Source organism: Callorhinus ursinus, unplaced genomic scaffold (assembly GCF_003265705.2).
Source record: "Callorhinus ursinus isolate GAN/ISIS: 27379988/994484 unplaced genomic scaffold, GSC_fseal_2.0 scaffold2, whole genome shotgun sequence".
In the NCBI taxonomy this organism is placed as follows: domain Eukaryota; kingdom Metazoa; phylum Chordata; class Mammalia; order Carnivora; family Otariidae; genus Callorhinus; species Callorhinus ursinus.
This window is the reverse complement of record NW_027397064.1, coordinates 53,358,142-53,385,989: the sequence shown is the minus strand read 5'-3', so window position 1 is coordinate 53,385,989 and position 27,848 is coordinate 53,358,142. Positions and strand designations below refer to the sequence as shown.

Sequence of the window (27,848 nt, the reverse complement as noted above, 5' to 3'; positions counted from 1 at the left end):
GGCCACTACTCTTCCAGCGGGGGGGGGGGGGACCCAACAAGCAGCAGATCTGGGGACACTCCCTTCCTCCCCTGGGAGGAGCGGCATGGGAATGCACTGAAGGAATCTGCTGGATTTGGAGACTCCAAACAGGGTCACATGCCAGAGAAAAAAATGCTTGGTCACAGGCTGGGTGAGCACGGAGTGCGGCTGGAGACCGGGGAGACAGGAGTGATTGATTGCTTTTCTCTAGGGGCTCACTGAGGAGTGGGGCCCCGAGTTCTCAGCTCCTCTGGGGCGGAGATTGGGAGGTCGCCATTTTCTTTCTTGTCCTCTAAAGCTGTATGGAAAGCTTTCAGGGAACAAAAGCTTGCGAGAGCAAACCCGAGCAGATTACTTAGCCTGGTCCCTGACAAGGGCGGGGCAATTCCGCCTCCGGCAAAGACATTTGGGAACCATGGCCACAGAAGATTAGCAAGAACAACCAGCCAAGACCAAGTTTACCAATTAATGAGAATGGCAGAATTCCAGCACTAGGGGAATACAGCACATAGAATTCATGGCTTTTTTCCCCATGATTCTTTAGTCTTTCAAAGTTAATTTTTTAAATTTTCTTTATTTTTTCTTTTTTTTCTATTTTTTTAAATTTTTCTTTTTCCCTTTTTAAACCAACATCAATTCCTTTTTAAAAAATTTTTTTAATTTTCATTTTTAGAGTCATATTCTATCCCTTCATTGTAGTTAACCTTATTTTTTGTGTATGTGTATATATATATATATATGTATACGTGTATATATATATGTTTTTCTCTCTTTAAAATTTTGGGATACAGTTTCTTCTAACAGACCAAAATATACCCTAAATCTCTAGGGTATAGCTTTGTTCTGGTCTCCTGCCTGATCACATTCTCTCCCTTTTTTTTTTCTTTTTTAATTTTTCTTCTTTCTCTTTTCAACCAACTTCTTATCAATTCCTTTTATAAAATCTTTTATAATTTTCATCTTTACAATCATATTCCATCCCTTCATTGTATTTACACTTATTTTGTACATATATAAGTTTTTCTTTCTGTAAAATTTTGGGAGGCAGTTTCTTCTAACAGACCAAAATATGCCCAAAATCTAGTGTGTGGCTCTGATCTCTTCACCAGCCTGAGTCATATTCTTTTTTTTTTTTCCTCCCGTTCTTTTCCCCCCAGTTTCGGGTCTCTTCTTTGTTTAGTGTATATTTTTCTGGGGTCTTTGTTACCCTTTTAGCATTTTGTTGTCTCATTCATCTGTTCTCCTCTGGACAAAATGACAAGATGGAAAAACTGACCTCAAAAAAAAGAACAAGAGGCAATACTGACTGCCAGGGACCTAATCAATACAGATATAAGATGTCGAATGGCGATTATAAAGATACTAGCTGGGCTTGAAAAAAGCATGGAAGATACTAGAGAATCCCTTTCCAGAGAAATAAAAGAACTAAAATCTAACCAAGTCAAAATAAAAAGCTATTAATGAGGTGCAATAAAAATGGAGGCTCTAACTGCTAGGATAAATGAGGCAGAAGAGAGGATTAGTGATATAGAAGACCAAATGATGGAGAATAAAGAAGCTGAGAAAAAGATAAACAACTACTGGATCATGAAGGGAGAATTCAAGAGATAAGTGATACCATAAGATGAAACAATATTAGAATAATTGGGATCCCAGAAGAGGAATGAGAGAGGGGGGCAGAAGGTATATTGGAGCAAATTATAGCAGGGAACTTCCCTAATTCAGGAAAGGAAACAGGCATCAAAATCCAGGAGGCACAGAGAACCCCACTCAAAATCAATAAAAATAGGTCAGCACCCTGACATCTAATAGTAAAACTTACAAGTCTCAGAGACAGAGAAAATCCTGAAAGCAGCTCAGGACAAGAGGTCTGTAACCGACAAAGGTAGAAACATTAGATTGGCAGCAGACCTATCCACAGAGACCTGGCAGGCCAGAAAGGACTGGCATGATATATTCAGAGCACTAAATGAGAAAAATATGCAGCCAGGAATACTATATCCAGCTAGGCTGTCACTGAAAATAGAAGGAGAATTAAAAAGCTTTCAGGACAAACAAAAACTAAAAGAATTTGCAAACACCAAACCAGCCCTACAAGAAATATTAAAAGGGGTCCTCTAAGCAGAGAGCCTAAAAGTAACATAGACCAGAAAGGAATAGAGACAATATACAGTAACAGTCACTTACAGGTAATACAATGGTAATTCATATCTTTCAGTAGTTACCCTGAATGTAAATGGGCTAAATGCCCCAATCAAAAGACACAGGGTATCAGATTGGATTAAAAAAAAACAAGACCCATCAATATGCTGCCTGCAAGAGACTCATTTTAGACCCAAAGACACCTCCAGATTGAAAGTGAGGGGGTGGAAAACCATTTACCATGCTAATGGACATCAAAAGAAAGCTGGGGGTGGCAATCCTTATATCAGACAAATTGGATTTTAAACGAAAAACTATAATAAGAGATGAGGAAGGGCACTATATCCTACTTAAAGGATCTATCCAACAAGAAGTTCTAACAATTGTAAATATCTATGCTGCTAACATGGGAGCAGCCAATTATATAAGCCAATTAATAACAAAATCAAAGAAACACATTGACAACAATACAATAATAATAGCGGACTTTAACACCCCCCCCTTACTGAAATGGACAGATCATCTAAGCAAAGGAGCAACAAGGAAATAAAGGCTTTAAATGACACACTGGACCAAATGGACTTCACAGATATATTCAGAACATTCCATCCCAAAGTAACAGAATACACATTCTTCTCTAGTGCCCATGGAACATTCTCCAGAATAGATCACGTCCTAGATCACGAATCAGGTCTCAACCGGTACCAAAAGATTGGGATCATTCCCTGCATATTTCTGGACCACAGTGCTTTGAAACTAGAACTCAGTCACAAGAGGAAAGTCAGAAAGAACTCAAACACATGGAGGCTAAAGAGCATCCTACTAAAGAATGAATGGGTCAACTAGGAAATTAAAGAAGAATTAAAAAAAAAATTCATGGAAACAAATGAAAATGAAAACACAACTGTTCAAAATCTTGGGATGCAGCAAAGGCGGTCCTAAGAGGAAAGTATATTAGCAATACAAGCCTTTCTCAAGAAACAAGAAAGGTCTCAAATACACAACCTAACCCTACATCTAAAGGAGCTGGAGAAAGAATAGCAAATAAAGCCTAAACCCAGCAGGACAAGAGAAATAATAAAGATCAGAGCAGAAATAAATGAAAAGAAACCAAAAGAACAGTAGAACAGATCAATGAAACTAGGAGCTGGTTCTTTGAAAGAATTAATAGAATTGATAAACCCCTGGCCAGACTTATCAGAAGGAAAAGAGAAATGACCCAAATAAATAAAATCATGAGTGAAAGAGGAGACATCACAACCAACACCAAAGAAATAAAATTATAAGAACATATTATGATTAATTAAATGCCAGCAAGTTAGACAATCTGGAAGAAATGCATGCATTTCTAGAGAAGTATAAACTACCAAAACTGAAACAGGAAGAAATAGAAAACCTGAACAGATACATAACCAGCAAGGAAATGGAAGCAGTAATCAAAAACCTCCCAACAAACGAGCCCAGGGCCAGATGGCTTCCCAGGGGAATTCTATCAAACATTTAAAGAAGAATTAATACCTATTCTTCTGAAACTGTTCCAAAAAATAGAAATGGAAGGAAAACTTCCGAACTTATTTTTTATGAGGTCAGCATTACCTTGATCCCAAAACCAGACAAAGACCCCATCAAAAAGGAGAATTACAGACCAATATCCCTGATAAACATGGATGCAAAAATTCTCACCAAAATACTAGCCAATAGAATCCAACAGTATATTGAAAGGATTATTCACCATGACCAAATGGGATTTATTTCTGGGCTGCAAGGTTGGTTCAACATCTGCAAATCAATCAATGTGATACAATACATTAATGAAAGAAAGGACAAGAACCATATGATCCTCTCAATAGATGCAGAAAAAGCATTTGGCAAAGTACAGCATCCTTTCTTGATTAAAACTCTTCACAGTGTAGGGATAGAGGGAACATATCTCAGTGTCATAAAAGCCATCTATGAAAAACCTGCAGTGAATATCATTCTCAATGGGGAAAAACTGAGAGCTTTTCCCCTGAGGTCAGGAACACAGCAGGGATGTCCACTATCACCACTGCTATCCAACACAGTACTAGAAGTCCTAGCCTCAGCAATCAGACAACAGAAATAAAAGGCATCCGAATTGGCAAAGAAGAAGTAAAACTCTCACTCTCTGCAGATGATATGACACTTTATGTGGAAAACCCCAAAGACTCCACCCCAAAACTGCTAGAACTCATACAGGCCAGAGAAATGTTGAAAAAGAAAAGCAAAGCTGGTGGCATCACAATTCCAGGGACATAGATCAATGGAACAGAATAGAGAGCCCAGAAATGGACCCTCAATGCTATGGTCAACTCATCTTCAACAAAGCACGAAAGAATGTCCAATGGAAAAAAGACAGTCTCGTCAACAAATGGTATTGGGAAAATTGGACAGCCACATGCAGAAGAATGAAACTGGACCATTTCCTTATACCACACACAAAAATGGACTCAAAATGGATGAAAGACCTCAATGTGAGACAGGAATCCATGAAAATCCTTGAGGAGAACACAGGCAGCAACCTCTTCGACCTCAGCCGCAGCAACTTCTTCCTAGAAGCATCGCCAAAGGCAAGGGAAGCAAGGGCAAAAATGAACTATTGGGATTTCATCAAGATAAAAAGCTTTTGCACAGCAAAGGAAACAGTCAACAAAACCAAAAGACAACCGACAGAATGGGAGAGGATATTTGCAAATGACATCAGATAAAGGGCTAGTACCCAAAATCTATAAAGAACTTACAAACTCAACACCCAAAGAACAAATAATCCAATCAAGAAATGGGCAGAAGACATGAACAGACATTTTTCCAAAGAAGACATCCAAATGGCCAACAGACACATGAAAAAGTGCTCAACATCGCTCGGCATCAGGGAAATCCAAATCAAAACCTCAATGAGATACCACCTCACGCCAGTCAGAATGGCTAAAATTAACAAGTCAGGAAACGACAGATGTTTATGAGGATGTGGAGAAAGGGGAACCCTCCTACACTGTTGGTGGGAATGCAAGCTGATGCAGCCACTCTGGAAAACAGTATGGAGGTTCCTCAAAAAGTTGAAAATAGAGCTACCCTATGACCCAGCAATTGCACTACTGCATATTTACCCCAAAGATACAAATGTAGTGATCCAAAGGGGTACGCGCACCTCAATGTTTATAGCAGCAATGTCCACAATAGCCAAACTAGGGAAAGAGCCAAAATGTCCACCAACAGATGAATGGATAAAGAAGTGGTATATATATACAATGGAATATTATGCAGCCATTAAAAACCCTGAAATCTTGCCCTTTGCAACGACATGGATGGAACTAGAGGGTATTACGCTAAGCGAAATAAGTCAATCAGAGTAAGACAAGTATCATATGATCTCACTGATATAAGGAATTTGAGAAATAAGACAGAGGATCATAGGGGAAGGGAGGGAAAAATGAAACAAGATGAAGAGGGAGACAAACCATAGGAGACTCTTTATCTTAGGAAACAAACTGAGGGTTGCTGGAGTGGTGGGGGGTGGGAGGGATGGGTGACTGGGTGATAGACATTGGGGAGGGTATGTGCTATGGTGAGCACTGTGAATTGTGTAAGACTGCTGAATCACAGACCTGTACCTCTGAAACAAATAATACATTATATGTTAAAAAAAAAAAAAAAAGTAGAACACAGTAGGAAGGGAAAAATGAAGGGGGGGAATCGGAGGGGGAGACAAACCATGAGAGACTATGAACTCTGAGAAACAAACTGAGGGTTCTAGAGGGGAGAGGGGTGGAAGGATGGGTTAGCCCAGTGATGGGTATTAAGGAGGGCACGTATTGCATGGAGCACTGGGTGTTATACGCAAACAATGAATCATGGAACACTACATCAAAAACTAATAATGTAATATATGGTGACTAACATAACATAGTAAAATAAAAATTTAAAATAATTAATTTTTTGAAAAAAGGTCGTGAGGCTTATAAACAGAGGGGAAAGGACATAGACTTTGGAATCAAATCTCTATTTGACTCCTGGCTTTTGCACTTAACTAGCTGGTGACCTTAGGGAAATAACTTCTCTGAGCTGGTGTTCTCTTCTGCAAATTAGGAATAATAGTACCCATCTTGTATATTATTATAAGAATTACATGTGATAATGTATGTAAAACATCTCAGGTGCCTTGCATATAGTAGCTGCTTAAAAAAATAGCAGTAGACAACTCGAAATGGAAACTCTGGTTTATATTCTTTCTTTTTTTTTTTAAGATTTTATTTATTTATTTGAGAGAGAGAGAAAGCACATGAGAAGGGGGAGGGTCAGAGGGAGAAGCAGACTCCTGCCGAGCAGGAAGCTCAATGCGGGACTCAATCCAGGGACTCCAGGATCATGACTTGAGCCAAAGGCAGTCACTTAACCAGCTGAGCCACTCAGGCGCCCCTCTGGTTTATATTCTTAACCATTGAAGAAAGCGTTACAGTTTATATGAAAGGGATACATTCATATATTCAAGGGATATGATACAACAAGTGTCCTAACATATTTTCAGTTGTAATCTTAGTTGGTCTCATTCTATTGGAAGTTCTATTATAATCTGTATGAAAAGAGAAATATCATTCACACTCTTGGCTACAAAATATGCTATACAAAAATGTCTATTTTCATAAATGCCTCCTGCTTAAAGTTAATTATCTAATTTATAAATGTCAAATATCCTGTGCTGTTCAGTATAGTTTCATAAAACAGAAACGTTTCTATATAAATTTGAAATAGAATGGGTTTAATTGTCCTGCTAAACTTAACTAATGATAGAGCTTTTGAGAGATCACTTCTTTTTATGTGAAGAAAAGCTTTTCCTTAATTTGCATCCTGAACTTAAAACTCAAGTTGACCTCATAGTGTCATCTTTATTTACTGACCTTCACGAAGTGTTGTGACATTCTCAGTACCATTTTTGAGTTAGAGAGTAGAAGGGCTGGGGGGTGGGAGAATATTGATACAATTTCTCTTAGAGGATTTGGCCTGTAATTGTGATTAATAACGGTTGCTTTCACTATCTGGAAACAGACAGGCTGGTTTGTCTGCCTACAATCATGCTGTGATAAATGGAGCTATTTTAACTCTGGTTTTGTGTATCAAAGAAAACAGATGTAGTCTGGAACTGGAGGCTATAGGAAATATAAAGCCTGCTTAACTTAATCTTCATAGTGCTTGTTTTTGTAACTGACGAGCTGGTCAGTTGAAAGAGTTTATATCAGCCATGTACTTAATTTCAGTTTATGACTTAAGTTTTTAAGTTGTTCATCGGCTAAAATTACACCTAAGTCCTTGTCAGGAAGTACAGTTCTTTGATTAAATAAAACCAGACTTAGTTTAAATATTGGTATCTTTACCTCGCCAAAATTATTTCCTATTGTTCAGAGAATAATTGTGGGGCAGCTACTCCAAGTTTTTGTGTGTGTGTGTGTGGTCTTAACAGAATCTGGTAGTATCTGAAACTTTAAAAAAGAGACTACTCAAAAGAATGAGGAAAAGATTGGCTTTGAAGCCCTTTGTTAAAACCATAGTATGAAATAAAAGACATGCATATTGTAAAGGAAGAAATAAAATTCTTGCTATTAATAGATGTCATAACTATGTAGAAAATCCCAAAGAATCTATAAAAACAAGATCAGCAAGATTGCAGAATTTAAGAGCACACACAAAAATCAATCACATTTTTAATATTAAGAACAAACCTAGAGAAACTGAAATTTAAAATACAATACCATTTCTAGTTGATTCAGAGAAAAGGAAGTGAACATAAATCTAACAAAATTTGTACATACTTAGGCATAAATCTAACAAAATATATACAGGATCAGTATTCTGAGAATTAATAGCATGTTGATGAAAAAAAGCAAAGAAGACCTAAATAAATGGAGAGACCGTGTTCATGGATTGGTTGAAAACTAGAAATAGTGAAGATGGTCATTTCCAAATTTATTTGTTTAATGCGATTCCTGTTGAAATTTCAGCAAAATTTTTAGTAGACATAGAAAAGATTATTCTATAATTTATATGGCAAGACAAAGGAACTAGATAGCCAAAACAATTATGAAAAAGAAGACTAAAGTCATAGGAAATCTATCTACTTGATTTCAAGACTTTATATTATAGCTCTATTTACTCTGTAAGACTTATATAGTAAAATCAGGACTGTGCTGTTAGAGGAGAGAGAGAAACATCATCAATGGAACAGAATAGAAAACCCCCCCATAAGTATGTCCAGCTGAGTTTGACAACAATACAACAATACAGAAGCAATCCAGTAGAGGAAGTATATAGTTGTTCAACAAACGGTGCTGTAGTAGGTGGATATCCATAAGCCAAAAAAACAAAAAAAACCTTGACCTAAATTTCAACATCTTATACCAAAATTAACTCAAAATAGATAATGGACTTAAATATAAAACATAAAATAATAAAACTTTTAGGAGGAAGCAGGAAAAAATCTTCAGTGTCTAGAGTTAGTCAAAGAGTTCTTAGGCTGGTCACCAAAAGTACAGTCCATTAAAGGGAAAGTTGATAAATTGGATTTCATCAAAATTAAAAACGTTTGCTCTATGAAGGAATCTGATAAGTGGATAAAAAGATAAGCTACAGAGTGGTAGAAAATACGTGCAAACCACATGTCCAACAGAAGGCCTGTGTCTATAATATATAAAAAATTCTCAAAACTTAAGAGTAAGATGCAAACAGTCCAGTTAGAAAGTGGGCAAAAGATATGAAGAATCATTTCACTGAAGGGGATATACAGATGTTAAATAATCACATGAAAAGAGGCTGAACATCATTAGCTATTAAGAAAACTCAAAGCCACAAGGGAGATCACTACATACCTATCAGAAAGCTAAAATTTAAAAAAATAGTGACAATATCAAATGCTGGTGAGCATATGAAGAAACTAGATCAATAATACATTGCTGGGGGGAATGCAAAGTGGTACAGCCACTCTGAAGACACTTTGGCAGTTTTTTATAAAATCCATCATGCAACTACCATTTTAACCCAATTACACTCTTGTGTATACCAGAGAATTATAAACTTAGGCTCATACAAAAACCTGTGCTTGAGTATTCAGAGCAGCTTTACCTATAACAGTCCCAAACTGGAAACAGCCTAGATGTCCTTCAGCTAGTGGTTGGTACATCCATACCATGGACAACTCCTCAGCAATAAAAAGGAACCAACTGTCAGTGCATGCAAACGACTTGGAGGACTGTCCAGGGAATTATGATGAGTAAAAGAAAGCCAATCCCTAAAGAGTAATACCATGTGCTTCTATTTCTATGACATTTTTGAAATGATGGAATTACAGAAATAGAGAATAGATTAAGTTTCTAGGAGTTAGTTGTGGGGAAGGGGTGACTAAAACGGACAACACAGGGATCCTTGTGGTGATGGAATTGTTCTGTATCTTGACTATATCAATGTCAGTATCCTGGTTGTGATTTTCATCTTTTGATGCCTACCAGATGAGTATAGCCTTTCCAATATTGAATATCAGATTACCATAATATAGCAAAAAGTTTGTTTTGTCCTTTAAATTATTTTTTTCCTTTGGTTTCTTCTTTGTGACTGGCTTTTTCTCACAAAACCTATTAGTTGATTATAATATTTTTCCACTGAAGCAATGTTGTAATAGATTTCAAGACCAGACTGTAAAAGCCAGTTTAACCCACAATTTCACTGAACATTTAATTACTACAGCTATATCATAGGATAAACAGATTTGAGAACTGACAGAAAATCTGTTGTAAAGAATTACTGATCCCTGTGCCTTTCCAAGTATGCAATTACAGAAGCTACCTGTTGTAGTTTACACCCTCAGGTGTATCACCATCATAGAATAGGTTGCTTAGGTACTAATACTTCTCTTTGGACCTCTAAAGAGAAGTTTCCCTTCCCAGCAATTTTATATCCAAAGACTCTTCTAAGTAAGATGTTTGTTAGTCTAAGAATGCCTGTACTACATTATTAGATTGTTAGAGAACAATTAACTTTTGTAGTTTCATATGATTAGTAAACAGTTAATCCTAATAGATGTTTTCAAAATGCTTAACATCAGTCCGCATCAGGGACATACAAATCAAATGAGATACCAGTATCTCACACCAGTTAGAATGGCTAAAATTAACAACTCAGGAAACACCAGGTGTTGGAGAGGATGCGGAGAAAGGGGAACCCTCCTGCACTGTTGGTGGGAATGCAAACTGGTACAGCCACTCTGGAAAACAGTATGGAGGTTCCTCAAAAAGTTAAAAATAGAACTACCCTATGACCCAGCAATTGCACTACTAGGTATTTACCCAAAGGATACAAACGTAGTGATTCAAAGGGGCACCTGCACTCCAGTGTTTTAGCAGCAATGTCCACAATAGCCAAACTGTGGAAAGAGCCCAGATGTCCCTGGACAGATGAATGGATAAAGAAGGTGTGTGTGTGTGTGTGTGTGTGTGTGTGTGTAGTGAGATATTACCCAGCCATCAAAAAAATGAAATCTTACCATTTGCAATGAAGCCGATGGAACTGGAGGGTATTATGCTAAGTGAAATAAGTCAGTCAGAGAAAGACATACCATATGACTTCACTCATCTGTGGAATTTACGAAACAAAACAGATGAACATAGGGGAAGGGAAGGAAAAATAAAAGAAGGTGAAATCAGAGAGGGAGACTAACCATTAGGGACTCTTAACTACCGAAAACAAACTGAGGGTTGCTGGCGGGGTGGTGGGTAGTGGGATGGGGTGACTGGGTGATGGGCATTAAGGAGGGCATGTAATGTAATGAGCACTGGGTGTTATATGCAACTGATGAGTCACTAAACTCTACCTCTGAAACTAATAATTCGTGTTAATAAATAGATTTTAAATTTTAAAAATGTGTAACAAAATAACCCTATAGATATTTTCAGATGTGAATCTATTAAAAGTGACTTTAGTTACAATTTTTTTTAAATGTTGTTATGTGTTGTCTAATAGAAAACCCACTAGGCTACCTGTGGCTATTTAAATTTAAATCCGTTAAAATTAATTAAAATTAGGGGGACCTGGGTGGCTTAGTCCATTAAGTGTCTAACTTTTGATTTCGGCTCAGGTCATGATCTCAGGATTGTGAGATCGAGCCCCATGTCAGGCTCCTCACTGGGCGTGGAGCCTGCTTAAGATTCTCTTTCTCCCTCTCCCTCTGCCCCTCTCTCACCTCTCTTTTTTTTTTTTTATGTTATGTTAATCACCATACATACATCATTAGTTTTTGATGTAGTATTCCATGATTCATTGTTTGCATATAACACCCAGTGCTCTATGCAGAACGTGCCCTCTTTAATACCCATCACCAGGCTAACCCATCCTCCCACCCCCTCCCCTCTAGAACCCTCAGTTTGTTTCTCAGAGTCCATCGTCTCTCATGGTTCGTCTCCCCCTCCGATTTCCCCCCCTTCATTCTTCCCCTCCTACTATCTTCTTCTTCTTTTTTTTTTTTTAACGTATAATGTATTATTTGCTTCAGAGGTACAGATCTGTGATTCAACAGTCTTGCACACTTCACAGTGCTCACCATAGCACATACCCTCCCCAATGTCTATCACCCAGCCACCCCATCCCTCCCACCCCCCACCACTCCAGCAACCGTCAGTTTGTTTCTTGAGATTAAGAATTCCTCATATCAGTGAGGTCATATGATATATGTCTTTCTCTGATTGACCTATTTTGCTCAGCATAATACCCTCCAGTTCCATCCACGTCGTTGCAAATGGCAAGATTTCATTCCTTTTGATGGCTGAATAATATTCCATTGTATATATATACCACATCTTCTTTATCCATTCATCTGTTGATGGACACCTTGGCTCTTTCCACAGTTTGGCTATTGTGGACATTGCTATAAACATTGGGGTGCACGTACCCCTTCGAATCCCTACATTTGTATCTTTGGGGTAAATACCCAGTACTCTCACCTCTCTGTCTTAAAAAAAAAAAATTAGAATTAAAAATTCATGGGATGCCTGGGTAGCTCAGTCAGTTGAGCGTCTGCCTTCAGCTCAGATCATGATCCCGGGGTCCTAGGATCAAACCCCAAGTGGGACTCTTTGCTCAGCTGGGAGCCTGCTTCTCCCTCTCCCTCTGCCTCTCCCTGATGCTTGTATTTTCTCTCTCTCAAATAAATAATAAAATCTTAAAAAAAAATAAAATGAAATTAAAAATTCCTCTTTCACTAGCTACATTTCAAATGCTAATATCCACATATGGGTATCCACATGCTGAATAATGCAGGTAAAGAACATTTCTATCATCATAAGAGAGTTGTATTGGATAGTGCTGTGAAGCTTTATTTCATATATATATATATATATATATATATATATGTTCACCCACTGGCTAGAAAAATGGTACAAGAAATGACTTACAAGTGTTTTTTCAATCGATATTAAATTCAAGTTTTTAGGAGTTAATTTTTAAAATAAAGTAGCATTTGTCATCAGTGTTTGATGTTCTCAGATGTAACTTCCATCTGTCACTTTCTCCAGAATTTCTTTCAATTTGGTTAGTAGTCTCAAATTTAGAGCAAGTTCACCTTGCAAATGGCAATAAGCCATTTGCCACTAATCCAGTTGGTTGTAGCAGTGAAAGTGTGTTGCCCTTATGGAAATTGTTTGGGCTTCTAAGAGATAGCCTCTTGGAAGCACGTAGACCAGGATTTCTTCATTTTGGCACTGCTGACATTTTGGTCGAGATAATTTTGTTCTGGAGACTGTTCTGTGAATTCTAAGATATTTAGCAGCATCCCTGGCCTCTTTAGATGCTGGTAACATCATCCGAGTTAGGACAAACAAAAATATCTCTAGACGTTATAACTGTGTACCTTGGAGGGCAAAATTGCCCCCATTGAGAACCACTGATAGAGTCCAAAGAGTCCTAGAGATTTGAAGGAAAAGAGTTTTAGGTTCTGTGACTTACCTCTTGTTTTAGCTACTGTAAAATAGCTCTGATTATATACAAGAAATAATGTCAGAATATAGGAAATGCAGGGCAAATATAAGCAATGGAAATTAAGGAAACCCAGATAGCTTTCCCTAGATACTTGATTTCTGCTCCCAATCTAACAAGATTTACAGATAACTGTAGTTCAATATTTATTTTTTATGTCAACTAACATTTATTTATTTATTTATTTTAGATTTTATTTATTTATTTGACAGAGAGAGAGAGACAGTGAGAAAGGGAACACAAGCAGGGGAAGCGGGAGAGGGAGAAGCAGGCTTCGCGTGGAGCAGGGAGCCCGATGTGGGGCTCGATCCCAGGACCCTGGGATCATGACCTGAGCCGAAGGCAGACGCTTAACGGCTGAGCTACCCAGGCGCCCCACATTTATTAAATTCTTACTGTGTGGCATACATTGTTCTACAACAGAACCACAAAAATGAATAAAACATGGCCCTAGTCTTCAGGGAGAGTATGATGTTTTCTGTTGTTTTCTGCCCTTATCTAATGTTATTTCACCTGTTCACTTGCTTTTTACTCCATTGTATAGGCATCAATTGACAACTTGGGCTTAAATTCCAAGTGTGTCAAGCCATCTATGGGGAGAGTGTAACAGAATTAGCACTTGATTATGTTCTGAAGACAGATCTCCTGTGATATTATTGGCCCTAGTAATTCAAACATTAATTCTGTTTCATAATCTCTAAAGACCTATTTAAGGATCAATAAGATCTTCGAGCTATTGTGTGAATTGCACAGATGAAATCTTAGCGTGGAAGAAATTGACATTTTAAATATTTAATAAAAGAAAAATCCTATTAGATTTTAATTGCTTTGTTAAAGCCTGTTGTATCCATGCATTTGTCATCTCAATATCGGAAGTTTCATTAGTAGAAAGTAAGTCAAATATCTGAAAAAGAAATGGAAACATGACTTTAAGTATCCACAAAGCACTAAACTAAACTCTTGGATAGGCATAGTCCCATCTCATCTTAGCATCCCTCGTTGGAGATCTGTTGGCTAACATTCAGCATGTACTTTTACCAGAACCAAACACACGCAAAAATGTGCTGTCTAGCACAAATACATGGACAACTATACCCTCTTTACATGTTGAAACCCTCCCTCTGAAGAAGCATCCTCAGTCAGATCACCTCAGAGTGAAAGTTGTCCATGTTCTCTGTTCTCATCAGTACCTAACAGGTTTCATAGGGCCAGAACCTCAGATGGCATGAGGTTGTTGGGCTGATTCCAACACATCTTCCAGCACTGATCCCTTACATAATCCACCAGTAGTTTGGTTGAATTAATTAAAACTTGAAATACAAAGTTAATGCATAAAGTTAATGCCCAGATCACTCATATAAGCAGCTAAGTCTAGATTTTCTCTTTAAAATCTGACCTATAGAATAGTGCTGAAGTGATATCCAGGATGCCCAACCTAGAACTTTCAAAATATAGTTGTTATATAATAATAGGTTCTTTTAGCTTTGGCTGAATTCTACTTCCGAGCTTTAGCTTTGGTAATCTTCTAAATGTACAGTCTGTTTCATAATTTGTTTTTTAAATAAGCATATAATCTTTGCAATCTTAAAATCAAATTCATAATTCAAAAAGTTTTTAATTTGTCTAGCTAAAAAGAACTCTGGCTAGCAGACCCCAGATTTATCCCTTTTAAAACAGGACTATTTGGTAGCTTCTGCTAAGCCTTCAGTCCCTTAGACCACAAAGAGTAGTTCCAGATAATTTTTGGTGACTAGGCTGGCTACCATGTCCACATTTCTCACACCCAACGCTCCCAGTACTCTCCGTACATGTTTGGTCATTCATACCACAAAATGCATTCTTTCTTGGAGCTGTTGGCATCCAAAGGGGATTGTTGAACTTGTGATTTCAAATACTGTCCCTAAAGGCTTCCATTTCCTCTCTTCCAAAAGTAATTTTTAAAAAATGTACTGTAAATTGTTGAGGAACATAAAATACTTGTTTTATCCAATCTGTATATACATTAGATATTAAATTGTAAAAAGGTGAATTCCACTTTTAATTTAAGCGGAAAAAGAACTTTCCCATCAGTTTTGATAATGTTCAGCACTTAGCTGGTCTATATTTTTTGTATCTTTTTTTTTTAAGATTTTATTTATTTTTTTGTGAGAGAGAGAGAGAACGAGCGGGGGGAGGGGTAGAGGGAGAGGGACAAGCAAACTCCCTGCTGAGCAGGGAACCTGATGCGGGGCTTGATCCTAGGACCCTGAGATCATGACCTAAGCTAAAGTCAGACGCTAAACCGACTGAGCCACCCAGGCGCCCAAGTTTTTGTATCTTTAAAAATATATCTAAGACTCTTAAATACCTGCATATATTTAGGATAATTGTGAATTATGAAGTACAAGGTCCCTATCTTGGCTTTTTGTAGCTCTATTGTTGGCTCTCAGACTAGGTTTATACTTCTGGAAAATCAGAAGTCAAAAGAATATAGTCGAGTCAGTAGTCATGAGTATCCCATGTCAGATAATCCAGGTTCAGAAAGAGGCATAAGCTTCATGTGGTAAGAATGTGCATATGTCTTGTCATGAATAACTTGTGTGAATACACAACAAGGGATGCTGAAATAGTCTTCGGCTGCCTGTCATTTGCTATTCTTATCCATTCTCCCCTCCTCCAAATATGGCATGCTACATAAAGGACAAAGTGTCATTTCTTCCATTTGTAAAATGAGCTCTACAAATGTTTATGCACACGTGTACTTGTGCACACATGTGTTACACGTGTCCAGACCAGTACAGTCAGCTAATTTCTGAATGCCTAGCAGTGCAGATAAGGATTGTACAAAGTACATTATTAGTGTTGTTTACTCTAGAATAAAAGTCTTCTACTTTGAAGTGTGCTTTCTCTTTGAGATTACGGTCTTTGGTATTTTGTTGTTGTTGTTTTGATTTATTGATTCATCTGAGATAGCCGCTGAAGGGTCTTTAGCATTTTATGAAGACTATTTCTACTAATAGTCTTAAAAGCTTGAAAGGCTGAGCATTTTAACTTAAACTATGTTTTCTGTCTGTACACTTATCCTACAGTGTAGCTGACTTAAATTGTTAGGCAAAACTAAAAAGATTCCTGGTTGTTTTAATTATATAGGCCATGATTTCTGACCTCAGTTCAAAATCTGTTATCACTGAAGGAAGAAGCTCGCAGACCTCTGCCATTAAGGGGTTAAATTCTTTCATTAAATATGCTTATGAGGGGCCACAGCCATTTCGCCTGTACTGCTTGTTTTGTTTTTTTTTTTACTTTCTAGTTCACTAATCAAATGTATGTTAGATTGATTATTGTAAAAGTATAAACCATAGAAAATTTGACAAGATAGATGTGTAAATTATCCTTCTGACAGAACTAATGATGCACTCCAAGCACCTTCTGTTTTCCAGCGCTTGGTGAGCAACTTCATTAAATATGCAGTGGCTGTTGGGTGGCTTCTCAGATGATGGTTCAGCTCCTTGTGGAATTGCATTATTACTAGAGGTGTAAAACCAGGCAGACAAGCTAGCTGTTGGGCATCCTGCTGAGGTTCTAATGTGCTCCATCTTGTTGGAGCAGTTGTTTGCAGTCTTTTCAGGACAATTACATCCATAACCACAGGACACATTCAGTGAAACTATATTACAGATAATAGTGAAGACTAACAATGACTGCTCTTCACCCCTCTCTTGAGCTGCCTCAGTGTGGGTAGCTTACAATAATGCGACTTCTGTCACTCACAGAGTAGTTGCTTTTTTTTTTTTTTTAATCCCTTGGAGCAAATCTGAAAATAACTGATTTGCAACTTTTTTGCTTAAAATGCTTAAAATCATAGGCTATTTGAGGTGAAAGAGTTCATAGATTCTAATCCCTTTGAAGATGACAAAACCAAGGCTAAAGCATTGTGGTGAGTTGTCCTTTAGAGAGATAGTAGGAGGACCAGGTAGAATATCTTTTTGGTGGTAGAGAGCTCATGAATAAGAATTTGTTTTGTTTGGCTTCCAGTTTTAGAGCTTCTTTTAAACAGTTTTTTTTTCTTTTTGAATTTAAAATTTTTTTCTGCTGTATCTCATTTTTCCCCATCTTAATACCAGCAAACTTTTTTATTTCTAGAAGTCAAGCAGAAATACTTTGCTTTCTAAGGAAATCATGCTATAATTTTAATGACAATTTGATAGTTTCCTGGAGAACTGGACACAAAGATGGTTTGAGTTGAGCCTGAAATGATATTTAAGGTTCCAAATGGCAGATGCTGCAGTGTATCACTGCAGCCTGATAAATGAGATTGCATTTTAGAATGACAGGCTGAATACTTTAATGAAAGAAGGCTTCCATTTCTGTTGGCCAATTAAATCACTGTTGATGACTTTGGATCATTAATGAACATTTGTGGAAAATGACCATTTGAATTCAATTATTACAATAATACATTTGAAAAGTACTAAATACAAATAAGCCTATCTGTAAATTAAAAGATTTATCCATTTTGCCACAGATGAATTAGCATATTGCTTTTCTTTTCTTAATGCCAAAGCAAGTTAACATTTCAAAACTTTTTTACAGATTAAGTACATATCCTTTCTTATAAAAGCTATACTTAGGAAAGTTTGTTTTTTCCTTGGGTGCCCTTAAAAAGATAATTTATGCTGTGGATCATCATATTACTTCATTATTCTCAAATTAGCAAGAGCTAGAAACAAGGGGAACATTATACAATGTATAAAAGTAGAAGATTAAGTTTAAATTGGATTAGGATTTAGTGCCTAAAAAAATCTCTAATTCTGGAAAAACAGTAAGAAGAAAATAACCATTATTTGGGAACATGTAAATTTATTTAAAAGTAATATGAAAATAAAATGCAAATGAAAGTTTCATAACCACATTTTTTTCTTAAACCCATTAAAGGTTCAGATTTTCTTAATTATTTTAAGCTTTAAAATGTTTTATGGATGTATATATCCTGCCATTTTTCCTATAATATTCCCAACAAATTCATCTGGAGATGATGTTTTTCTTTAGTTAACTTCATTTTCTCTGAAACTTTGACGTGTTTTGGTGGTTAAGACAGGAGATGGGTTCATTTGAAAAGCATGTTTTTCTCATTTTGTTCTTCGTAAAGTGGGCCGCAGTTTCAGCCCAAGCTTCCTTCATCTCCGTTTCATAGTTTACAGAGAAAGGAGACGCTGTGGAGCTCAGGCTTCCCCTGGGAGTACATTGGGCTTAATGAGCTTGATAGTCTGGTGGGCTCAATAAATCAAATAAAGCAAAACATTTCTCATTTTTGAATAAAAACATTTATCACACAGTGTTTGTTCATTCATGGTCACAAGATTGATTGGTTCCTAGCATCATAGTGTATACTGAAGCATTTTTGATTTTGTTTTTCCAGTGGGCAAGTTACGGAAGCAGTGGCTAAAGGAAAGTATCTCTGATGTCGGCTTTGGGATGCTGAAGTCTGTCAAGGAGTATGTGGACCCCAATAACATCTTTGGAAACAAAAACCTTTTATAAATCTATTACTGTTGTTACGAAAAATGTCACATTTTTTTTTAAGTCTTCAACTATGGTTATACCAGTAATCAAATATATCATGGACTGTATTTCAGCAAGTTTTTTTTTGTTTGTTTGAAAATAAGTTGTTTCATTCTGTATTTGTTTTGTTTCTACATCTATGGATTGACAGATGGTATTCCTCAATCTCTCTCATTGTAGGTGCATCAGTTTACCGCCAATTGGTTGTTATTTCAAATTTTAGTCAGGCAGCACAAGGCTGCTAGTTATTATTTCAAAGGAAGATGCTGCCAGCTGGTCTGTATTGATGCTTCCCCTTGGGAACAAAGGCAGATTTTGGTGTCATCCACTGCTTATCTAGCCTCTTTTTAAAAGGGCGTTTCTGGGAAGCCGGTATCTAGGGAAGGATTCCGTTGAGGAGTGATTACACATTCTAGTGTGAGTAGGCCATTAAGGAGGGTACTTATGAAAGAACATAGGCAACCTGCTATTTAGGATACCTTCAGTTCTGTGAGGTGCTTGGCCTACATTTTTCTTTGAAATTAGTATGCAGTTATAGAACCTTAAATCAGTCTAAAAATTGTTGTTAGGGGACATGTTTTTGTTCTCCATGTTTCTGTTTCTACTGAGGTATGAGTTGTATGTGTATAACTGAAATAACCTCTTGTTATATCCTAGTTTCTTCATAATATGTTGTATAAGAAAAGCTGACTTATCACTCATTGTATGTGAAGAACAGGTTTACCATGAAATGAATGCCTTTATTCAGCTTAACAGTCCTAATGTTTCTGATTTCACATTCTTGTTGCTGAGATGCAGAAGAAGCTGCAACAGAAACAGAAGAAGGAAGCCTCCTTACACTTAATATCTCCAGTTCAAAGAATCGTTTGGCTAACGAAACACAGTTATCATTTAACTATTGAATTTGAAAACCTCAAGTTTCAATGACAAATTTTTTTTCATTAGCCCAAACAACATGATAAATTTTCATATAGAAGTAAAGTTTCAATTTAGTTTTTAATAGTGGTTTAACACCTTTTTAAAATTACTGGTTTAACCTAAATTTTGAAAAAATGTAATGTATTAATACACATGCCATAATCAAAAGTTTGAAATATCATATTTCTTAAATAATAGGGAGAACGTTAATCACATTTAGCAAACATTTTTACATTCAAACCTGGATATTAAAATAAGTAAAATGATTACTTTGAATCACTTTCTGTCAAGGTTCATGATTCACATTTTGGGATGGATTCTTTTCTTAATGCAATACCTAACTTTTGATAATTTTTTAAAATTAATACTTGATCAGATAATGTAAGTCAAAGTGCACACGATCCTTTAAAAGGACACACTGTCTGTCTATGTAGCAACGGCTCCAAAGTATTTTTGGGCACTTTGATACCTTTTTTATCTGAAGTATACTTAACCAGAAAAGTAAAAATTTAAATGGACAAAATGGTATTTTTAAGACTTCAAAATGATAAATAGTTTTTAATAAAATTGGCCTGAACCTAATAAACTTAAAATCTGTAAGAAGTCAAAATTAAATATCAGTTTAACAACAAAAACTAAATATTTATTTATTAGAAGCCGCCTCTCTTCATTGGTGATTTATTTTTAACTGTAAAATTTCCAGCAGATCTTAGCTTTAAAAGCCCTTGCTATTTGAAATAGTTGGATGCTTGATGAGGAAATTACACTTGCCTCTATAATTATAAAAATCTCAGCTTTATAAAATGCATCTATCTATTCATGAAGGTAATTTCTCTAACTGGTGATCAAAATGTAAAATTTAATACAGTACTAATATCTCACTGGAGTGTATACATGTTTCTGAGTAATTTTTTTAAATAAAATTTACAGATTCATAAGCAGATCCATTCCTTTGCACGTGATTGTTATAACATTTTTTCCCAGGGAGTTCAGATTTCAACAGCCTCAGAAATCTGTATTTGGTATTAGGAAACTATAAATGTCACAGCTGAAAGTTGTTGTGTTCACTGTTCTACATGAACCTTACGGAAATTAGTGATTTATGTCTTGGTTTTTCTTCTCCCATGTATGCAGGACTCCCCAACCTTGATTTTATAGTGATGACTACATTCTGTTCTTGGTATCATTTCTACAGGGATTATTTTGAAACACATGAACACTCAACACCAGTGCTGTTTGACTCTGATTGAGTAAATCAGAAAGCCTTTTTCCCCACTCTCACACCTGCTTCTGAGAGATACCTCAGCATATACTTAGTTTCTGTGGAGAACTGGGTTCTTGATTATGCACAGAGGCACTTAAACCTTGCCTCATATTTCTGAAATATCTGAAAATGGCTTCATAAAAGTTAAAGCCTGGAGTACATTGTTTATGTGAGGCTTTTCAACTCACTTTGAATAAGTTTGTTTAAAATTTTAAAAGCTCATAACCTATTCGGTTTTTAGTACAGCATAAACATTGACTTGTCTTTCTTAAATTAGTCATATTTCTAATATTTGTTGATGTCACATTTGGGTTGAGGTTTTAGTGGGACTAGGAACTTGCTGCTAGTGAGAAGTGGCATTGAATACTAAAGACTCAATATGAACAGGCTTTATTGACCCTTAGAGACTGATGCCTTAATGTTTGGTGCAAAATATAGTGCATAAGTGAATTTCGTCTTATACTGAGTAACTTGAGCTTTTTTAGTTTAGTAAGAATTGTAGAAGCCACATGCTCATTGTGCCCAGCATTTTACCACAAAGAAAGGATTGAATTCTTTGCTCTTCGGAAGAATTGGGAGTTTACTTCCTAAATGCTTACGTATTTAGTACTATTACTTAAGAGTTGTTTATGAAGCTGGACGCCTTCGTAAATGTAGTTGTGTTGATGTATTTTGGAAAACAAAAGCGCAGTAAAGGATGAGCTTCCATCAGTGTGTATACTGTGTCAGATACAGATGGTTGCAAGGAAACCTGGTTTTCAGAATATTCTCTTAGTAACTGCTAAGTCCTAGCTTACATTTTTGAGAATGCCTTTCTGCACGCTGGCTCCAGAGACTTTTCTTTGTCCTTTCCTTTTTTAGCTACAACTTCATAACCAGAGCTGATCAAAGAAGCCCTGTAGTCCCAAGCTGAAGTGTGTAACCTCAGCTGTTCAAATGGGGCTGGGTGTGGTTGAGCATCTATTCTGTTTAAGTGTAGAACACAGACAGTTTTTATGGATTGATTCACAAGCTGCATATGCTGGCGCTTGAAGCAGCCACAATGGAATGCTGTGGAAAGTGTCTCTACGTTTTAAGAAACACTGAGACAGGCATTAAGGACAGCTTTAATAGCTTTTCGTTTACCACTTAATCTTTGGCAACTTTGCTTTTAATTAGGGCTTAGCTCATGGTGGGAGAAAAGCTGAAAAAAACAAGTGCTAGTTTCGGATTGAAGAATACAGAATCACCTTTGGCTTGACAAGTGATTGGAAGCGCGGCTTTGCTCAAGGCTCCAAATGAACCATATGTCAATATATTCATTGAACTCTTATTAATTTCAGTGTCCTGAAAAGGAAAGAATGTATACATTGATGCTGAAATTCAGAAAATGTAAAAGATTTTTTTTAACTATTGAATAGAGTTTCTGCTATGAAGGATGTAAGTTACTTGGCTTTCTGCTTCCTAAACCACACTGTTTGTCTTTAGTGTGGAATTTGTGAAAAACTACTTGTAACACAACAGGTTACAGAAATGTATATTATTAATAAAATGCACCCAGGTCTAAGAGATTCTGTTTTCTTTAAAGGGAGTGGGAAGCTCTTTGTTCTGTTTGCATATGGGTTTTTCTTTAGTTTTTCATCTTCATATTTCCACTGATTTGAAAACAAAATTTTATAATTTTATTAATGATGCATAATCAAGCCCCTTTAGAATGTAGTTAGCTAGATATTATCACTAATTATTTTTTAAATCAATGTTATATTCCTAGGAGGTGTTTAGTCTCCCGTGAACCTGAAGCATTCCAATTTGAACCTAGGAAGATCCTCAGAGAATGAGCACTGTGCTCTTCTAACTACAGCAATTCCTTAGCAAATGTAAGGACCACTGATATATGGAACACTCAAGCCAAAGAACCATCACAGAATAAGTAACTTGAGTTCTGTGAACATGAAAAGATTTCTTTTTTTGGTTCCCAAAGGAGATTGTTTTATAACCCTTTTTTTCCCACAAGGAAGAAAAATAATACATTAAATATCATTAAGAACATTTTTCAGAGACTGAACTTCCAAATCTAAGAGGGAGAGAGAAGGAAAAGAAAAATGTTTTAGTGTGGATTTCTAAGCAGCACAAATACCTGTTTTTCAGGCATCTTACTGTTAGCAGTGTTCTCATGAACAACATGAGCACCCAACGAAACCTATTGTTTATCCCTTAAAGTAATCTTGTTCACATATCTGTAAAGGACATGAAATGCTTGTACTGGTATACAGTTTCTATAAATAATTGTTTTTTTGGGCCTCTTAAGGAATATCCCCAAAAGTTCACAGTGCCTTGTTGGGATTTTTTTTTTTTCTGTGAAATAGCCATCGTTTAAAATGAATGGGAGAGGATAAATAAGTCTTTAAAGACTGAGATTGTTTAGTAGTTCAGGGCTATTCCTCTTCAAGAATATGTCAGGAATTAAGTAGTTATATGTAGAAATACTGAAAATCCTTTCCACAGTGTGGGTTCGGATCATCTAGTCTGTTTCACTGATTATATGGTGGACCTGTACTCCATATATCCATTCAGTTGTTGGGATTTATATGTACTTTCATTCTTAGATTTTCATTCCTATTGTCCCATTTTAGTAGCCCTAAGATGTGGCTTAGTGGATGTGGCCTACTCACTCAGTCCCTGAGACACCCACTACATGCTTTTGGATGTTAGCTCACACAGCTCCCTGAGGAGCAGGGCCTGTGGGGGAGGGGGTTCTATTCCTTATATTGTGTGTCAGTCTTTTTTTCTGTGATGGTGCCTTCAGAATAATGAGTATTTCTGTTCCTGGACAATGATAAATCTTATGAGAAATATGTGTAGATTATATTTCTTAATTTTTGTCCTTTTTTGCTAAGCCTGTGAAATACTTTGGCTCTGATACAACTTGACTTGAATAATATCTTATCCTGAGTCTTCCTCCAAGGCAGTACATATTCCTGCCAGTACTGTAGTAATCTTTTGGGAACTACATGTGGGTAAGCTCTTGTATGTAAGCCATTATATTGCTGTAACTAATGCATACAAACAGTTCTTCTCTTTACATTTATAGTTTTAAATGTTGATATGTAGTGGGAAGGGAAGTTCCTGAGAGATTTCAACACAGCTTTGTCAGTTCAAACTGAGCCATACTGTTTTCCACAAGGGCTCAAAACGTAGTCTATATACTGTGCTTTTGGTGTATGTTTGGATTCTCCTTTTATTGCTTTTCCTAGACTGTACTGTTCTATAAGCAAATGCCCATGTGTGATTTTTAAGATGTGCTGGGAAGAAATAAAACAATATCAAAACCACTCATTGTTACAGAAATTGTTGCTTATTTCATGTTGATTCCATTTAACCTTTTTTGTCAGCATCATGCTATACTGACAGAGAATGGATAGTATATAGTCTGTACCCATGAGTAGCCTATTAGTGAATGACGTGTGCACAGATACTGATTTTGTCCCTGCCTGTAGCTCCTATACTGGAGGGAAGGTTGTAGTTTTCTGGGCTCTGAAATGACTGAGGTTCAAACCTGTTGAACCTAATCTTACTTGGTTCATTTCATGATCACTTGCCTCACTAAGATTTCAGCTCTTAATTAATTAAAGAAATAAGTTTTCTGCCTGATTCATATAAGCTTGGACTGAATGAACCTTAGAAATCCTCTCTTACCTTTTCCCAAACATAATTGTCTAATTTCCCCTATCCCCCAGGCCACAGATAACCAGTCTTCCTGAACATTTGCTGTTACCAAATGGCAATTTATTGGCTTTCCAGGAAGCCTTTTCCAACTTTCAATCTTCAGGTATTAAGAGGTTTTTGTTTATTAGACTGAAATCTGCCTTCCTCTTCTATTCATTGATGTAACTTTTATCTCTGTAGTCATAAAGAATTGTCCAGTTGCTCTGTTGGAGGGCAGCTCTTCCCATGTTTAAAGGCAGCTCATGTTCCCCCACATCTTCTCCAGTCAGCTTTTGCTCCTGTGAGTTCTAGACCCTTCACCATCCCAGTCTCTTTGTATGTGCCTCTTTGATGTTCTTTTTTTTAGATTTATTTATTTTAGCGGGGAGGGGGGCAGAGGGAGAGGGCGAGAGAGTCTCAAGCAGACTCCTTGCTGAGTGCAGAGCCTGACACAGGGCTTGATCTCACAACCCCAAGATCATGACCTGAGCCAAAACCAAGTCAGCACTTAATTGACTGTGCTACCCAGGCACCCCAAAATTTTATTTCATTTTTAAAATTTTATTTAATTATTATTTTTTCTTTTTTACAGAGAGAGTGCATGAGCAAAGCAGGAGGGAGGGGCAGAGAGAGTATAGCAAACAGGCTCTACGCAGAGTGGGGCTGGATCCCACAACCATGAGATCATGACCTGAGCTGAAATCAAGAGTTGGATGCCCAGCAAACTGAGCCACCCAGGCGCCCCCTCTTTGAAGTTCTTAAAGTGAAGTGTCTAGGCCTACATGTGCCAGAGTAGTAGCAATGATTTCCTTATTCTAGTCACTAATAAATGCATTTTTGATGGACATTGTACTACCTCACACTGAACTTGAATTTAACAAAGCTTGTCTTTTCTGCATATGCCATTTTGGCCACATCTCCCTGGAGTCTGATTTTTTAAAGTCCAATTACCTATATTTATCCTTACTAAAATTTGTATCTTGCTGGATTTAATTCCAGAGTTTCAAAATTTTAGAATCTTGACTCATCCAGAATATTTTTTGTTCCATCCAGTTTTGGGTCCTTAGTAAAAGTGACACATACTATGTCTAGCTTCTCTTACAAGTAATGAGAGATAGCTGTAGTACACAAGGGTCTGCCCAGTAACACCATGAAAGAGCATTCAGGGCTCAGGCGTCTATTCTTCCACTTGACATGCTATTGTCCACTTGACATTTTTATATTTTGTCCACAAATAGGCTTTTTTTCCCCAGTGAATCAACAGTTATTTCAGACAAACATTAGCGTTAAACATGCAATTACATTTACTTAACATTGTCAGCTGCCAGACTGAAATCCTTTGATGAAGTTTCTTGTGCTACCCTATCAGAAACGCAAATGAGTTCTTACTGCCATTGCATTTACTTTTGCCTATGTTTTGCCTCAGGAGCATGTCTCTATTTTCAATACACTCAAACCCATTTTCTGATGTGATCTGTTGATTGGGTTTAGTATTGGCTGGTGGACAACCTCTTAAATCCATTCTTACACAGTTCGGTCACATCTTTTGTATCTCATCATATCCACATTACACCTGGGAAGGTACTCTTTAAAAATTGAAATCTTGTCACTATACAGCTGTAAAATAAGAGGATGGAGTTCTAAAGCCTAAGAACACACTGGAAAGAGTTCTGAAACTTTGTGTGTGCTCCATTTTCCTCTACCCACCTACGAGTCACTTTCCCTATTTGGAACTAATTTCTTTCATAAAATGAAAATCTCTAAGGTCCCTTCTAACTTGGTCTTAGTGATTCTGATTAAGTCTAGATATTTTTGCTGAATACTACCCTAGAAATGATTATTGGCATTGATAATTTACTTTTTAATTCATCCTTTATTAGCCCGACACTGTGCTGAGATTTAACCCTAGACAAGAGGTAATGATTGTTACAACAATTCTGTGAAGTGAGTGGTATCATCCTTTTTTTATTTTTTTTTAACTGGTGAAATAACTGAGGTTTAGAGAGGTTGAGTAACATCAGCTGTTAGTAGCTGGCAAGTGGGTCTGACTAAAGCCAGTCCCTCTGCTGGCTGCTTCACTGCTCTAGGCTGCTTGTACTGGGTATCTGTGATGTATACAGAATTTCTGCTTTTAAAGTAGATTATTAGTCATTGCCCTCTACAGAAGGGCACAAGTAAGGAAATGGAGTCTCTCCTAGCTACAAAGTGGAAGCCACTGTCTTCATGACTACACACCATAGAAAATACCAGGACACCTTTTGTCTCAGATGCTGTCATGCTCTGTAAATGTTTAATCCAGAAGGTCCTGTATTGGTGCCTTTATATGTTTACTATGAAACTTACAAAGGAAGTGCTGTATTTGATGGACTTAATAAATTTGCATTTTTATAACTTTTAATACTATATTCCTTTGAGCTGCACTTAAAAATGTAAGAATACCTGTTTCTCTAAGTTATATACCTTCCCATAGAGAGACTGGAAATTGAAAGAACTGTTAAGATTAAGGAAATGTTTTATAATCTGCCCATCTATGGAAAGTCACAGTTCCTTAAAACTGCTAATTTAAGACTTAAAGTTGCTGCTGAAGGATTTGAGCTACATTAGGGTACTAAAAAAGTTGCATGTGTCTTATAGCTAGAATGAAAGTATAAGTTTAGAATCTGATGGTTATGGTCATGGTGCTTCTGTGGTTGGACAACCAAGAACCCAGAGTTATTGGCTCTTCACAAAATGTTCTGTTTAATACTCTGGGTACAGCCCAATAAGTGAATACAAAAAAGCCCAAATGTCACTTTAGTCTCAGTGATAAGACAACAAAGAATAAGAGGTAGTTAATGAATGGTAGATAGTGAACTGCAAGTCACACCATTGCTAGGAATTTACTTAGTGTGTCAGAGAATACTGTCAAGAAACCACAATCTCCAAGGTGTTTCTCGATCACCTATAGCCATTAAGAAAAAGACTAAGGAACCCAAGACAAAATTATATTCAAAAATGCTGGTGTGTTCACTTGAAAGGTTTCATTTTGGTGATGTTTCCTTTAACAATTAGGTACTTTAATAGCTATACCCTACTTACCTGGACAGACATCCAGCACTGCTAACCCTCTGTATGCCAATGTGGAAATAAGCCCAGGCAAGGATTATAGGACAGAGGGCTCAGGAAGTTGTTCCCTTAAAGCTTCCCCTTCAAGCCAATTAACCTTTCTTATCTCACATTTTTTTGTAAACTTTTTTATTTGGGCATCAACCCC

The 27,848-nt window shown here is 36.8% G+C and overlaps 1 protein-coding gene across 3 annotated transcripts in view; it reads left to right on the top strand.

Annotated features, from left to right (window-relative positions):
* AGPS (alkylglycerone phosphate synthase) overlaps positions 1-24,222 on the top strand; it is a 185,714-nt gene extending 161,492 nt beyond the window's left edge. For all 3 annotated transcript variants that reach the window (XM_073882004.1, XM_025849602.2, XM_073881999.1), the window contains one exon: positions 18,587-24,222. In XM_073882004.1, coding sequence (XP_073738105.1) covers positions 18,587-18,708 — 122 coding nt within the window. In that variant the 3' untranslated portion in view covers positions 18,709-24,222. The remainder of the gene's footprint in view (positions 1-18,586) is intronic.
* The last annotated feature ends 3,626 nt before the right edge of the window (positions 24,223-27,848 follow it).